Raw genomic sequence first — 16,490 nt, 5'->3', positions numbered from 1 at the left:
TATTAATATCAAAAGAATGTTTAATCATAGAGATTGCACTATCATAACAAAATCTGAAACCTTCAAAAGCTTGGCAAGACCTCAAAACAACTACAATAAACATGTTCGAATTTCAGAAGGATAAAAGAAAAAACCATTTTATGACTGACAAATTTTCAAGTAGGGAAGTTTAAAGAATATATCATCCAAATAAAAATCTAATCTCTCAATAAAAAAGAAATCATTTCTCATAATAGGTAGTATCAAATGGGCATGAATAATGCATTTTCAAAGTTTCAAGACACAAAACTAAGTCACATTGAAAAGCTTTGCTATTAAACCAAGCCTTCAAATTTAGTCAAAATATTGGCTCATATAAAGTAGAAGTAGAAGATAGACACAAAATGCATTTTAGGATAGATATGCATAATATCAAAACAAGCATACAAAATCGCAATGACCAAAATTTTGATGACACAGATTGGACATCTTGGTGCAATATTGGATTCTGTATAAATATTAGGCTGATGTTTTTATGCAGCCAAGGGAATTTTAAAGGCCAAAGAAAAGTGCTGTGAAAGACTTGAGGCGGAAGTAGTATCCTTGAGAAAGGATTTAGAAAAAGAAACAAGAACTTAAAGTTTGGAAAGATTACTAAGATCGTAATGACATTATTTGCAGACAAAGAGCACCGCATATTAAAAGTCCAGTATTGGATTTAATGAAAAGCAGTTCTGTAAGGCTATTGTGCATTCCATGAAGACAAGTGCTGAAGATCCAGATGAGTATGACTCTGGAAGTTCAGGATCTTATCAGTCCAAAGTGACTGAGGACAGCAAGGAGGAAGATGAAGGGTTCGTCCATGTTCACAGACAGAAGAAAAGATTTGGAAGACAAAATCAAAGGGGACCAGTATACAATACCAGGTTGAATCATTCTTTTTCTAGTTATTGTTTTAACTGCAATCATTATGGACAGTAGATTGTAGAAGGTTTCCTACAAGGAAGAATAAGCTTGTGACCAGAAATGCATTTGCTCCTTTGGTTGATTTCAAAATCATGTGTTACAAGTGCAATAATTTTAGACACATTGCAAGACATTGTAGAAGTAATTTTATGAAGGCCTCTAAATCAAAATGAACAAAAAGAACCTTTGCTGATCAGAGGAATGAGTTGAAGGTGTGGAAAAGGAAGCAAGAGGAACAAAATTCTAAATGATCAACATCTATTCATACTGCATTACATGCTCAATTTTAGAAGAATGATGGATCCGGTAACAATGCTTCATCCATTTAATGTCCCTACTCTGAAATAGAATTTAATAATAAATAATAATAATAAAATTAAAATATTACAAATTAAATTAAAATATAAAAGAATATAATTAAATTTAATTAAAATTTAATTTAGTTGATGGATGGTCAAAAGACATGAAATGAAAAGTTGTGTCTCCCTCAAACATGAGATATAAAAGGGAGAAGACAACCTCATTTGAGGGGGGATAATGTGGGAATTAGAAGTGCAGATGTGATTGTGAAAGGTTGCGTCCCTTTCAAAGGGCAGAAATAATGAAGAGTTGCACTCGTTCAAAGGGTGCTAATGGTGAAAGGGCGTGTCTCTTGCCACAGGGCATACATGATGAAGATGTGTGACCTCTCCCTCACAATGAGAGATATAAAGGAAAGGAATCAAAGCGTCCAGTGACATCACCATTGATCAGATAAGATAGAAGAGCAGTTAATAATAACTGTCTCTCAAGTATCGATCAAGTTAAAATTGCAATCTGCCATGAGACCACAGTCTGGTACGCTGAATCTATTTTATAATCATTACAATTTCATAAAGTTAATAATTAAAGATGAAAAGCCAATCTATGACACATAATATGAGTAGAATTATGTTTATCTTTATATTCATATATTATAAGCATTAATAATGAGAATAATATAGCAAACTGCATCCATTAATGAATTCATTCTAAATAGAAGAATATATTATGTTCATAACATTTACATTCTTCATTCTGGATTTGAAAAAGATCGCCCTCAACATGACTCAGTTGGAAGCTGAGGCTGCAGGGGCTCTCAAGAATTTGAATTTGGTTCTCTTTTGTTTGCTGTCTTGTTTCTAGTTTTTGGCCTTTTGCTGTTTTATGGCTGCTTGCTCTGATTTGTCTATCTCTTTAAGCAGTATTTTGTAAAAAGGGTTTTGGGTCCCTTCAAAACCTGTTTGTTCCTTAATCAAAAACATTTACATTCTTCATACATTAAGAATTGTTATATGGTAGCCTAATCTTTAATCTTTAATCTTCCCTATTGCTCCTAAGAAGGATTGAATGTGGGAATGTTAGGGAGAGGCAGTATTAAAACCTCACAAGATAGGTAAGTCTTGTGGTGGAATGGGCCATGCTACATCATACAAGGGCAATAGATAAGACCTGCAGTGGAATGGGCATGTGTTACATCATACAAAGGCACTATGTGATGTCCCCAAAAAAGGTTCAGTCAAGTATTATTAATATTGAGAAAACTCCTTGTATTATCTCTAAGGATTGTTGGAATTGTTTGTCATTATGGCTTATCATTGATGCGGAGGCAAGTGAACAAGGTTATCATCATTAGTGTTGAAGGCCAACTCCATTTCATGGTAATCAAGAGGACAGAGTAAGTCATGGTAGCAGTTATTTTGTGATTAGTTCGTAGCAATGACTTTGTGAAGGTATATATACATACATGATAGCCAACTACAAAGGATGTGACAGCCGACTTAAGTATGTGTTCTTAACAAAGTTCTGAACTAGGATCTCAAGATAGAATGTCACACTATTATCTTGAATGTCAAAGACATATAATTGTTGTGACATTCATATGATTGACTTCATATGCCTTGGTGACTTCCTTTATGATTGCGATTAATACATAAAGCAGATTTGTATATAAGAAAGGTAACTGACTTTATCAGCATCAAGGGAAACACTTTACAAGCAGCAATTAATGTGTAAAACATTCTGCATTAGAAAACAAAAACACTTGTTAGTGATATACAACAAAAACAGCCGAATACAAGCAAGCAATGTCAATAAGTTTATTTGAAGGAAACTATTATGTTTTATAACAGTGACTTTTTGAAGAAAGAAGCGATATTATTAGCAAGAGCAGTGATATTCAAAGAAGATTAATGAATACAAGAGCAGTGATTGCTATGTTAATAATAGTGGCGAAATGTTTAGATAACAAGCAGTGGTTATAAGGCAAAGCAATTACAAGGAGTTATGATAAACAGCGATGGAACAAACAAAGGTTGAAATACATTAATAGCAGTGTTTTGGAAGTAGTGACTTATGTTAAGAGCAGCGACTACATCTTGTAAAGACAGCGATTAATTAAGACAAGAACAGTGTTTACTATGTACATATTAATAAACGTTAAGGTGGTGCTTAGTGACTAAATATGCAAACAAACTAATATGCTGATCGTTCAAGAGGTTGATTCTATTAAAGGTGGCGATTCATCATAATGTGCAGAGATTCTATTAAATGTCAATTCAATCAAAGGGGGCAATTAATTAGGATATGCAGCGATTATATTTGATTAAGAAAGCAACATAAGTCTACAACAAATGCATAATGAAGATCTGATGTGACTTCATTATAATGTGATTTCATCATCACTAATGGTGCGATTTCTTAATATTAGCTCTTGGTGTTCATTACCAATAAAACATAATATTAGCGCTTGTTTGGTGTTATATTAACAAAGTTAATAAAGGCCGCTCCTTTGTAAATTCGCCTCTTTTGAAGGTGTATATGTTAAGAAACATTGTGTCTTTCAAAAGGAATCACACTCTTTGGAAGGCATAAATAGAGATTGAAAATGATGAAGAAGGTAGAGGGGGTTGTGGAAGTGTGAAGATAAGATAGAGATACACACCAAGTTGAGAACAGGTATTGAATAAGATATATTTCTGATATAGAGCAGACACAGGGCATATAATTATGAAGAGTGCTTCAGACTTGTATTAAAGAACATATGCAGTCCATGTATAAGGAATAAGTGCAGAATATGTGTAAAGATATATGTTGAATTGATAAGAACACATGCAGATCTAAAAGGAGAATTTGAGAATCAGAAGTGCAGATCTGATTGTGAAAGGTTGTGTCCCTTTCAAAGGGCAGAAATAATGAAGAGTTGCACTCTTTCAAAGGGTGCTAATGGTCAAAGGGTGTGTCTCTTGCCAAAGGGCATACATGATGAAGAGGTGTGAGAGGTGTGACCTCTCTCTCACATTGAGAGATATAAAGGAAAGGAATCAAAAGCATCCAATGAGAGCACCATCAATCAGATCAGATCAAAACTGTTATTAAGTTACAGGCAGTAGCATCTTGTCCTTGGTGGCTTGCAAAGGAACATTACACTCCCATTGTCAAATCAGAGAAAGTTATCAAGATAAGTTCTACCCTCTGAACTATTCTTAGAATTTTATAATAAAATGTATTCAATTTTGAATAAAATTATATTTATTAATATATTACAACTCTAATTTAAAGTTAAAATTGTTGTCTCAAGACTAAATTGAGATAAATATCAAATGGGGACATTACACAGTATTTGTGAAGGATAGTTTCTAGCACCCTAACATGGTTATTCCCCATCCTTCGTAGGGTTGAGGATTAGGTTAGAGGTAGGGATTGGAGCTTAAATATAATAGTTATCAAATGTATAATGATAGCTAAATGTTCATTAGTTGCAATAATTGAATCTAAGCATAATAGTTATGTTGAAATATGTTCGTCTTCTGATTAAGAAGTATCATAAACCTTACTAGTTAAGAGTAACCCTATCACAAAATTGATATAATTATAATTCTAGGACAAAAATTGGAAGGGGACATTACAATTGGTATCAGAGCTTTGCAGGGTAAACATAAATCATTATAGTCAATAAGAAGAAATCTAACAATACATGTATTTTCGTGTATGTTCCGTGTTTGCATATAACCATGTGTATGCTTCATGTTTGGTTCATGCTTGATATGTTTCCAGCATGTTTATTCCATGTGTGTTTCCAAAGCCATTTCATATTGGAAGTCATTTTGAACACTCCATGATCATTGCTTGAGGACAAGCAATCTTGGGTGGGGCGGACTATAATGTTCCCACTTTGAAATAAAATTTAATAATAAATATAATAATAAAATTAAAATATTAAAATTAAAATTAAATTTAAAATATATAAGAATATAATTAAAATATAATTAATTTGATGTATGGTCAAAAGACATGAAATGAAAAGTTGTGACTCGCTCAAACATGAGATGTAAAAGGGAGAAGAGAACCTCATTTGAGGGGGGATAATTTGGGAATCAAAAGTACAGATCTTATTTAAATAAGAAGTGCACATGTGGTTGTGAATGGTTGTGTCCCTTTCAAAGGGCAAAAATAATGAAGAGTTGCACTCTTTCAAAGGGTGCTAATGGTGAAAGGGTGTGTCTCTTGCCAAAGGGCATACATGATGAAGATGTGTGACCTCCCTCACATTGAGAGATACAAAGGAAATGAATCAAATCATCCAGTGACATCACCATCGATCATATAAGGTAGAAGAGCAATTAATAAAAACTGACTCTCAAGTATCGATCAAGTTTAAATTGCAATCTGCCATCAGACCACAACCTAGTACGCTGAATCTATTTTATAATCATTACAATTTCATAAAGTTAATAATAATTAAAGATGAAAGGCCAATCTATGACACATAATATGAGCAAAATTATGTTTATCTTTATATTCATATATTATAAGCATTAATAATGAGAATGATATAGCAAACTGCATTCATTAATGAATTCTATATATATATGCAAATGGACTTAAGATAGTAAATTCATATAAATAAATGATTAGAATATGTTCATAACATTTACATTCTTAATACATTAAGAATTGTTATATGGTAGCCTAATGGTTAATCTTTCCTATTGTGGGAATGTTAGGGAGAGGTGTTGTTAATACCACGCAAGATAGGTAAGTCCTATGGTGGAATTGACCATGCTACATCATACAAGGGCAATAGATAATACTTGCGGTGGAATGGGCATGTGTTACATCATACAAAGGCACTATTTGTGAAGGATAGTTTCTAGCTCCCTAACATGGTTATTCCCCATCCTTCGTAGGCTTGAAGTAGGGATTGGGGCTTAAATATAATAGTTATCAAATGTATTATGAAAGCTAAATGTTCATTAGTTGCAATAATTGAATCTAAGCATAATAGTTATGTTGAAATATGTTGGTCTTCCGAGTAAGAAGTATCATAAACCTTACTAGTTAAGAGTAACCCTAATGTTAAATTGATATAATTATAATTCTAGGACAAAATTTGGAAGGGGACATTACAATCCAATACGAAATAATGTGAAATAAGAGAAGTACCAATAAGCCTATTGTGGAAAGTTATCCTTAGTAAGGTCAACGAAATAGAATGCCTTTTGGGACAAAAAGATGAAAGTTGGCCATGGTACAAAAAGATAGAATATGACAACACATTTGAGTATTTCAGATAGATGAGAGAGAGATCTCTCTCCTTAATATAAGAGGAAGTACAGGTTTAGGGGGAGTGTTGACTTTGTACTGCAAGTAGACATGGGGGTCTTGTGGTGAAGTGCAAAATGTATTAGCACATGGATTATTTTACATGGGGGTCTTGTGGTGAAGTGCAGAATGTATTAGCACATGGATTATTTTACATGGGGGGAGAGAAAGTCTCAAGCCATTGATATCAAAGGAGGGGAGAGAGACAATGCTTGTTGACAAACAAGAGTATTAATTACAGTGGGAGCATTTTTGTGGATTTCCATCAATGACAAAGTAGGAGATTGTTGATCATAGTGTTGTCATTTGTGTTAAAGGTGTTGTTAGTGTTATCATTGATGTCAAGGTATTCAAGAGTTTTCTAAAACATTAATTACTAATGTCGTGACATGCAAAGCATTTGAAGGATAGAATCAAGTATTGTTGGATAGCTCTCTTGTAGAACGTTAATGTTGTTATCATGAACTAGTTTCAGTTGTTTGCCAAGATTTGGAAGTGTTTGTGGTAGGTTTTTGAGGTTTGTTGCTCAGGGACAATATTGCACCTAGTTGCACTGTCATGGTCTTTGGTGCCTCATTTTGTTGTAGAGATGTATTATGGCTTGTAGTTTGAGAGTAAATTAGAGTGACATATGAAGTTTGTTATTCCAAAGTTTCAGAGGATTTGGTCAAGCAAATGGATTGCTATAAGTGAAGAGTGGTCATTGTGTTAGCTTGTTGACTGTGTTGATGTTCTTGATGGATGCGCTAAAGTCTAGTAACGTGCACCAATTGAAGGAAGCGTGTGAAGGTAGTTTGGGACTAGTTGAGTTTGTGTTGGGTAACACATAACATGTCCCAACTCTTGTTGTAATTGTTGTGACATTTTCACACATTGCCCCATTGCAAATGGGGACCCCCACTTTTTTTGCTTTGCTTGGATGTCTTATTGAGGTTGTCCTAGCCTAGCAATAGTCGTAGTTGTTAGCCTTTGGTTATGAGAGAGAGTGTGTTGAGGGTGTTAGGGTTGAAAGGTTAGGGTCATGTTGTCAACATTGCAAAAATTGTCAAAATTGCTAATATTGTCAAGTGGTTAGGAGAGCAGGATTTCGTTTGAGTTTGTTTGCATCTTGCAAGTGTGTAAGTGGATTTCTTGGGAGGGTCTTTACAATTTACTATATCAAATTTGACCAAAAGGAAACACCAACCAGTACTTCATTCTCTCCAAGCTTTACTCCCTCCACCTAGTCCATTCCTAAGTCACGACTGATAGTTGTAAGGACTCCTACAACTCAGGCATCTTATCCAATAAAATAAAATAGGATGTATCTTTTCTTTTTTTATTTTTTATTTTTGATAAGTACTGCCAAGTGGGAGCAGGTCCCTTTTGCATTAAATATCTGAAAATAAGAAGTTACATAGTATAGGTAAGGATTAGTGATAGAGATATCCTATCCTTGACCCTATTTCCATTAGCCTATCTACAATCTCTTGTGGTAGTAGGCCACTGTTCTCATTCATGAAAGCTGCAAATTAATCCAAGTTATACTTCTCCTTCACTCCTTTCTTGTATAGATTCCAAGGATTATTCGTATGTCTTTTTGCCTTGTGCATTCAAATCAAAGAATCCCATCATCACATTCGAGGCTAGAATGATCTCCAACGGGTCCTTGGCCATATTAACAGCAATCACATTTCTTCCTGAACGATTCGCCTGGCAATGTCGATGCCCCTTATTGCATAACCGAGCACTTGCACCATCTATGAGAAGAGGCAAGTGATAGGGGTTCAAATGAAACTTCTCTCCCCTCCCTTGTCACTGAAACATTTTGTTATGTCATCTAAATCCTTAGGGATGCATCTCTTCAAAACAATAGCTATTCCTCAACTAGTTTATTTCAAGTTGAATTTGTTTCAAAAATAATTCTCACAACTTGAAACTGTTTGGTTAGCTTGGAAAACTTTCTTGTATATTTTATATTTTAGTTATACACAGAGTCATTGGCATATGTTGAATGCAATAGATAATTATCTTTTTAGATGGTATCTTATTTGCACAAGTCTATTGCCAATTTTAGACATTTAATCCTATTTTAGTGTATTCCCTTTATTTTTTGCAAGTTTCACTCTATGCAGATGTTGTGTATCTATAGTTAAGGTAAAAATATTTGCTAATATCATTATGATCCTATGATGATTTGATTATCTTATATATAGAGTAGATGCCTTCAAAGAATATTTTCCTTTAATACAAAATATAATGAACATGATTTGTGTCTTTCAATTGTGATAATTTCTTTGTTATGACAATTAGTAATGTGTTTCTTGTACATGCAGGAGGCTGCTATTTCAAAAACTAAAGAACTCAAAATACTATGTGAAAAAGATATTTCTACAATGTTTGATGGAAGGCCCGTCAATATTATCGGGGAGATCAACAATTTCTTAGGTTAATTGTAATAGATTATATCATGTTTGCTTTGCAGATTGTCAAATGTAGGAAGTAGGAGGTTAAGGAATAGTGATCTTAACCTCCTTAGGTTTGGTATTCTCCAACTCAAATATATGCCTTCATGGTTGCCTTTTTAGATGCAACATTAATTGTAATTTTTGGTTTGCTAGTTTATTTTTAAATTTGCTTGAGAGAACTAAAACATTGAGTGCAAAGTATTTTTAGGATATAAGATGCCAGTTTTGTTTCCACCACATGCCTTTACTTCGTTCCCCCACTATAGTGTTTGGAAAAGAGTGGGCCAATTTTCATCTATGGTTATTTATGGGCAAAGAACATACTTTACTACCATTCCAATGGGATAAAATGTTTTTTTCTTTGGATTAGATATCATAAAAATCTTTACATAGTATCAACAAAAAACTGAGTTCGGCAGTATCAGGGGCACCAAGAGAAGGTGCATATACAAAAATATATAGTTATCAGGCACCTCCACTATAGTAGGGATGTTTACATTAGATATACATATTTATAAACAAAATTATCAGCAAAGAAACCTAAGCATCAGTCTAAGGAATTGAGATTTCAGCATCCGGTGAAGAGTTGTTTTCCAGTGGGGGGAGCCATGCCACCCACCCCAGATTTCCATCCTGCCATACTTCCACCTGACCATCAAGTATGTCCTTTTTATGGGGATGGGAGGTGCGCTCACAAATCAGGTAAACTTCCTCCTGAATAATCTCCATGTGCATGTCTACGCTCCAGTTGCCTCATAAAAGCCATCAGTGCTTGCTCAAAAGCGGCCTTGCCTGGTTCATCCCTTTCCCAAGTGAATCCGTGTGACAATTCACGGATGTAAACAGTAGTAGTCCCCTCCTTGATCCACCTGTCAAACTTGTCCGAGTCGAGCTTAAGTACAACAGTGACTTGCATGGAAATAGAGTGAACAATGAGTCTCCTAAGAGACTCAGTGAGGTGCCTGGTATTGCTATTAAAGGTGTCATCATTACGATACTTCCATATGATCCAAAGAACCTCCAAAGAAAAACAAGACCAAAAGATATTTGCAATTCTCCTACAGCCCTTGATATAGCCTAGAATAATATCTATGTATTCAAAAGAAACAGATTCCAAGTTAAAGCCAAACAATCTCCATATTTCTTTTGCAAAATGACATTCAAAAAATATATGTTTCACAGTTTCAGGTACTTTGCATATGTTACAACTTAAGAAAGTACCTTCCTTATCTTTTATGGGGAGTTTATTTAACAGTAGGCGCCAGCCAAAGAATTGCTTTTTTGGTTCATTATGAGCCATCCAAAATTTACTCGGATTATCTTTCCAGGCCTTTGGTTCCTAGTTTAGATCCCAACATTTGTTAAGATGCAGAAAAATGGTATCAGCCTCGGTGAGTGAAGAATAGATGCATTTGGATTTAAGGGAAGGGAGAGGTGTGCCATCAGTCCAACAAAGTGCAGTCATGGGGGGGCAAAGGAGAACGGGGTGGGAGGGGGGGAGAGCAGAGGATAAGGCCATTTTAAGTATGTTATACGTCCTACTTTGGGATGTTGGGATAGAGAAGGTAAATTTCAGCTCCTCCCACGATCTTAATTGATCATTTTCAAACAGCTGCTCAAAGTATTTAATACCCATATTGTGCCATTTCAGTGTTGAACAACCTTGGAGAGTGGCTAAAGGTTTCCCATTATGGAATAGATTCCACCATATTGATCTGTTATCAACAATATTTCCTTGTACAGTGCCATTAACTTTGATATGTTCCAAGTGTTTCACATGTTCCCAAGCCTTCCATAAGGATTTAAAGATATCTGAACCAGCCGGAGATACCTCAAACTGTCCCATAAGAAGGTCAAGTATTGGGAGATCTTTCCATTTCTTGGCTTTCTTAGGGACCGAGCATATAATATTATTTCTTATAAGAGCTTTCCATGGTTCATTACCTTCCATGGCCATAATAATCCACTTGGAGGCAAGAGCAATGCCCTGTAGTTTCAAGTCTTTCAACCCCATCCCACCAAATAGTTTATGCATAGTGCACCACTCCCATTTGACTGCATGTTGTTTCCTAGTACCCTTGCCATCTGGCCATAAGAATTCTCTAATCTGCTTTTGAACATAATTAAATTGGTAATTTCTAAAGAGCCAAGCTAAAGATAAATAAATATTATATGAGGCCAATATTTTTTGACACACTTGGAATCTTCCAGCCAAGGAGAGAAAGTTCCTGTTCCACTTGGAGAGTTTCTTATCAATCTTATTCCTTACCCATTACCTCCTTAGGTTTGGTATTCTTCAATTCAAATATATGCCTTCATGGTTGCCTTTTTAGATGCAACATTAATTGTAATTTTTGGTTTGCTAGTTTATTTTTAAATTTTCTTGAGAGAACTAAAACATTGAGTGCAAAGTATTTTTAGGATATAAGATGTCAGTTTTGTTTCCACATATGCCTTTACTTCGTTCCCCCACTATAGTGTTTGGAAGAGAGTGGGCCAATTTTCATCTATGGTTATTTATGGGCAAAGAACATACTTTACTTCCATTCCAATGGGATAAAATGTTTATAAAAAGAGGGATATCAATTAAGTTTTAGGTTGTTGAAATATTGAGAATATGTATAACTTGTCTTGGAAATTGGGTAAGTAGTTGATTTTAACTTGATATTTATATCTATATCCTTTAGAACAAAAAAATGTTTATTTACTTAATGACTTTAGTTTCCATATTTATATTATTAGAAAATATTATTGCCAAATATTGTGTATAGAGAGATGAAATGAATTTTTTGTTTGGAAATATTATTATTATGTTCCTTCATATATTGCTACCCAATAATGTGATAAAAAAAAAAAAACATTAATTATTTGGCATTGTATTGATTTGTCAATCTTTTCCTTTATAAATAAAATTAAATCTTGACAATTTATGTTTCAATGAGTTGCAAACATTCACTTTTGTTGAAATAGTCTCTTGTTGTACAGGGTTTCGAGGCCCCTTCAAAGCCTAGTTTTCTATTAATTAAAAAATAGTAGTTTTTTATGCACCTAGTGGAACCTAACCATTTTTAAGGAACCAATTGAACAAATTTTCAATCTTCCAAAATTTTGGGTGGAAGTCTTGGAAATCTATTGTTAAAACCAATTCACACCTATTGTACTCATTGTGATTTTAATGAAAAAAGCAAAGGTATTTAAGTTGTTAAAGTACTTTCATTTACTTTGTGATTCCATCATTTGAATCCAAAATTTCATGAAGGTCCCTACCTTTTGTTTATATTTTCAAGGCTTATTCATTGTAGAAACAATCAAATTTCTAAATATTCCTCACTATTGTATACACATAAACTCCATCTATAGTTATCAATATCCACATGTATGTTGGAATGTTTGCCAAATGAAGTATCAAACTATACTTTACCTATAGGCATTTTATAGGTGTTGTCATGGATGAGATTTAGACTTAGAATGCATAAGAAAAATTTAGCTCAAAGAAAGTATGCTTGTAGAAATCCTAAGTTTGAGGGAGGACTTAGATTAGATGAAAAGGGAACAATTATACAATTAACAAAAGATATATGGAGAGGAAATGGGGTGATGGTTACTCTCTTTTGTTGCAAACCTTGCCTAACCTCTTGAAGAATAATGAGGTAGATCTACACATGCAAAGTGAAGGGGAAGACACAAAATTTCAATTATGTAAGATTAGTGTAGGTGTTCTTTTATTTATTAACCCTTAATCTTGAGGTTCTTACCAAAGAATCAACAGGGTGACTAATTTTATCAAATAAGAAGATGCCTTTACCCGAATTTGGGGCGAAAAGGCTAATGAACAAGAGGAATGAAGATGTCTTCTACATTTTGAGCCCTACCAAACTTAGGAGGTTATTCTTAGAGATCTCTTAAAATAAAATAGATAAAAGACCAAAATTGAAGCCACACAACGATGACTTTGTATTAAGCTTTGGCTATTGTTCTTTTATGAGGATTGCTATACATATGAATCACAAATCTCTTACTTTACACAACTAGATTAATGATGCAACTCAAAATAAAACTTGGTCACAAATCCTTGTAGATATATTCATTACGAGTTGCTGACAACATCATTGGCCTAGTATATAATATATACAACAGTCCACTAATGATTTAATTAGTTACAGGCTTACAATAATTTTAGTAAAGATTCATAACAATGAATTATGCATAACGACATAACAAATAAATTACAAAAAAATTACAATAAAGATTTAAAATGATTTTTCTTGATTTTAAATGCACCAAATGGTTAACTTTCATTTACCAAATTGGTGTGTATTCCAACATAGAGTCAAACTTGGGAGAAACTATGATGACACAACGATGACTTTGTATTAAGCTTTGACTATTGTTCTTTTATGAGGATTGCTATACATATAAATCACAAATCTCTTACTTTACAGAACTAGATTAATGATGCAACTCAAAATAAAACTTGGTCACAAATCCTTGTAGATATATTCATTACGAGTTGCTGACAACATCATTAGCCTAGTATATAATATATACAACAGTCCACTAATGATTTAATTAGTTACAGACTTACAATAATTTTAGTAAAGATTCATAACAATGAATTGTGCATAACGACATAACAAATAAATTACAAAAAATTACTATAAAGATTTAAAATGATTTTTCTTGATTTTAAATGCACCAAATGGTTAACTTTCATTTACCAAATTGGCATGTATTCCAACATAGAGTCAAACTTGGGAGAAACTATGATGACAAAGGAAAACCTAATTCTCAAATGAGTTTAATGTGGTTGACTATATCTTGTGGAGCTTAATCCCTCAAATGTCTTTCTACTTGATAATTCACAACTAAGTCAAGAGCCTCATACACTAACCATAAAAGATTTTTACCTTGACATACATTTGCACATAAGAAAGGTACGTTTTACAACATTTAAAACAAACTAACAAGGATCAATACAAATAGTAGCAAATGTGAACTCAAGGATTCCTTAAATCCCCTATAACTCTTAAATAGAAATGGAGATAGGTCACAACAATAGAAAATAAGTAATGTATTATATTGATTTTTTGAGAAATTTACAAAGCTATGAAATATTTCAAACAAACCCAAAATTGATTACATTCATTGAATATTTCTAATTGGATTGAAATGAGTTTGCTCAAAAAAAAACCAAGAGCAACATGTTACAAGAGAAATGTAGATGCTTAAAATAGATCTACAACTAGTGTACACAATTATGAGAAAAAATGTAACCATTCTACATTTATAGGGAGAAGCATGTCTTTAATGTCACAAATCCAAAGCTTGTGAATAGAATTATTCTCTTGGGTATAAAAATACACTTGCAAGCATGAGAAATTAGTCGTATGATTCACTATGATGTTGATCAATTGCAATCTCTAGATCTATGTACAAGGTAAAAAGTGCTTGCAAAATCTCTTGGAAATGGTGTGAATGTTTGGGATCTACATTTTTCAACCATTGTGATAAATGAAGGTATGACCACCACATTGTTTTCTCATTTAAACCAATGCCACCTTGCATTAAAAATTATTTTTGAGCACCATTGGATTTGATCAAGTAGTTGTAGGGCCATACTAACTCATTAATGGTATCTTGTGTTGTTTTCCCCTCTACTAATGGAAAAGTGTGTGCTACCTCACCCAAATGATGAACAATTTTTTTTGGAGTGGGAAAAACCTCTTTTTGGCAGTCACTACACTAAATATAGTCATATATGACATTGTAGACATGCAAGGGTAGGTAAGACTATACAATAATTTTTGTTAGAGTTTTAAACAATCAAATACAAGGGGTTGGGAATTGATAATACCTCATAATTCATGTTAGTTAGAAGTTAGATTATTGGGGAACCAAACATGGTTGGGAAGTCATGCTCATGGAAGTTCAAATAGATGGACTTGATAATGTAAATTAACTTAGTTATTAACTTTAGGTTAACTTAGGAAGAAGCTGGGAAGCTAATGATGAATGCAAAATGTAAGCATGAATGAGTCTTGACAACAAAGGCCTGATCAAGTACTCATGTACAAACCAATGCAACTCTCACAAACATAGAAAAGGAGAAAAACCCAGTGGGAGATAAACTCCTCTCTAAAAGAAAGAAAAAGAATACAATGTGACTAAGCATGAAGGACTCCAACTGTCCCTCGAGGGACTGAATTGGTCACAAAAGTACAACCAAGATCCCCCTATAGGAGAGAAAGGAAGAGACAATGTATCCCCCCCATAATGAAGAAGCTCCAATGCCTTAGGTGAATGAACAAAGATGAATGTTGAAGATGATCCAACAATGACAAACAAAGTTACTCCCCTTGGGAAGAAACGAATCAAATGGCCAAGGTAGAAGCAACTCAATGAAAGGAGATGGAAGGAATAGTCTCATGATGTATGCCATGCATGACTACTCTACTGCCCACATGTTTGAATCATGATGTGCCAAATCAACTAAAGCAAGATCAAACAACTATGAAGATACCTGATGAACAACCTCTAACGACATTGAAGATGGGATGACAAGAATGCTAAAAGTGCCATCAAAGAGGAAGTGAAGATCCTCAAATATGTCCCCAATGTCTACAATGTGTGACTCAACAAATAACCCTACAATATATGGAAAGAAGTCATCCCACAATGCGAAACTAGAAGGGAACTATCAACCTATTGAACTAAATCAATGGGGGCCATGCATGAGCCAATGCCAATTTGATCAGGAACAACAAAAGATGTAAATTGTGACTGTGTCTCAATATGAGGAATGAGAATTGAGATACAAGTCTTTGATCCATTAGGGCATGAAAGACTCATGATATACTCAAGCATCTCAAAAGTACCACAATTATAAGGTAGACAATTTGCATGTGCAAGGGGAATGACACAGTCTGCTGCAAGATCCTCTAGAAATGGAGAGATATGAGGGTCTCCATAGATCTCCCAAAGGTGAGTCCAAAGTGCACAAGGACATTCAATGTACAACAAAGCACTTTTAGTGTCATCATCGACACTAGAACTAATAACTCCTACAACATGGTCATTAATGACCCTCCAACCATACCGACCCCTCTCTAAGGTTGGTTGAGGGATCAATCCATATAGAATTAGTTAATGCCAAATGTTAGAATTATAATGAATGAGACAGCTTAAACAACTATTAGCCTATTTAAATGAAAGGAGAAAATCACCTAGTTTAGCTTAAGTGACAAAGTAATTAAAAGACCTAATAAATTAATAATTGGATGAAGTGTCTTAATTACTCCAACACAAAGAAGACCCATTGGGAAGATATATTAACTTATTGTGCATATGCCAACACATATCAAACTCACCATGACTAACAGTGAACCCACAATCATCTACCATCATTCAAGAGGCAAATTTGAATTCTACTACAAAGATAAGTCATGAAATTAAAAAGGGGATATCTAGCTAGAGAAG

At 34.0% G+C, this 16,490-nt stretch overlaps 1 protein-coding gene across 1 annotated transcript in view; it reads left to right on the top strand.

Moving 5' to 3' along the window:
- LOC131030884 (CDK5RAP3-like protein) overlaps positions 1-9,251 on the top strand; it is a 148,863-nt gene extending 139,612 nt beyond the window's left edge. The window contains exon 10 of the mRNA XM_057961842.2: positions 8,883-9,251. Within this exon, the coding sequence (XP_057817825.2) occupies positions 8,883-8,999 (117 nt within the window). The 3' untranslated portion in view covers positions 9,000-9,251. The remainder of the gene's footprint in view (positions 1-8,882) is intronic.
- The last annotated feature ends 7,239 nt before the right edge of the window (positions 9,252-16,490 follow it).

This window comes from Cryptomeria japonica, chromosome 4 (assembly GCF_030272615.1).
Source record: "Cryptomeria japonica chromosome 4, Sugi_1.0, whole genome shotgun sequence".
Classification (NCBI taxonomy): domain Eukaryota; kingdom Viridiplantae; phylum Streptophyta; class Pinopsida; order Cupressales; family Cupressaceae; genus Cryptomeria; species Cryptomeria japonica.
The sequence above is the reverse complement of the archived record's forward strand: the minus strand, read 5'-3'. Positions and strand labels throughout refer to the sequence as shown.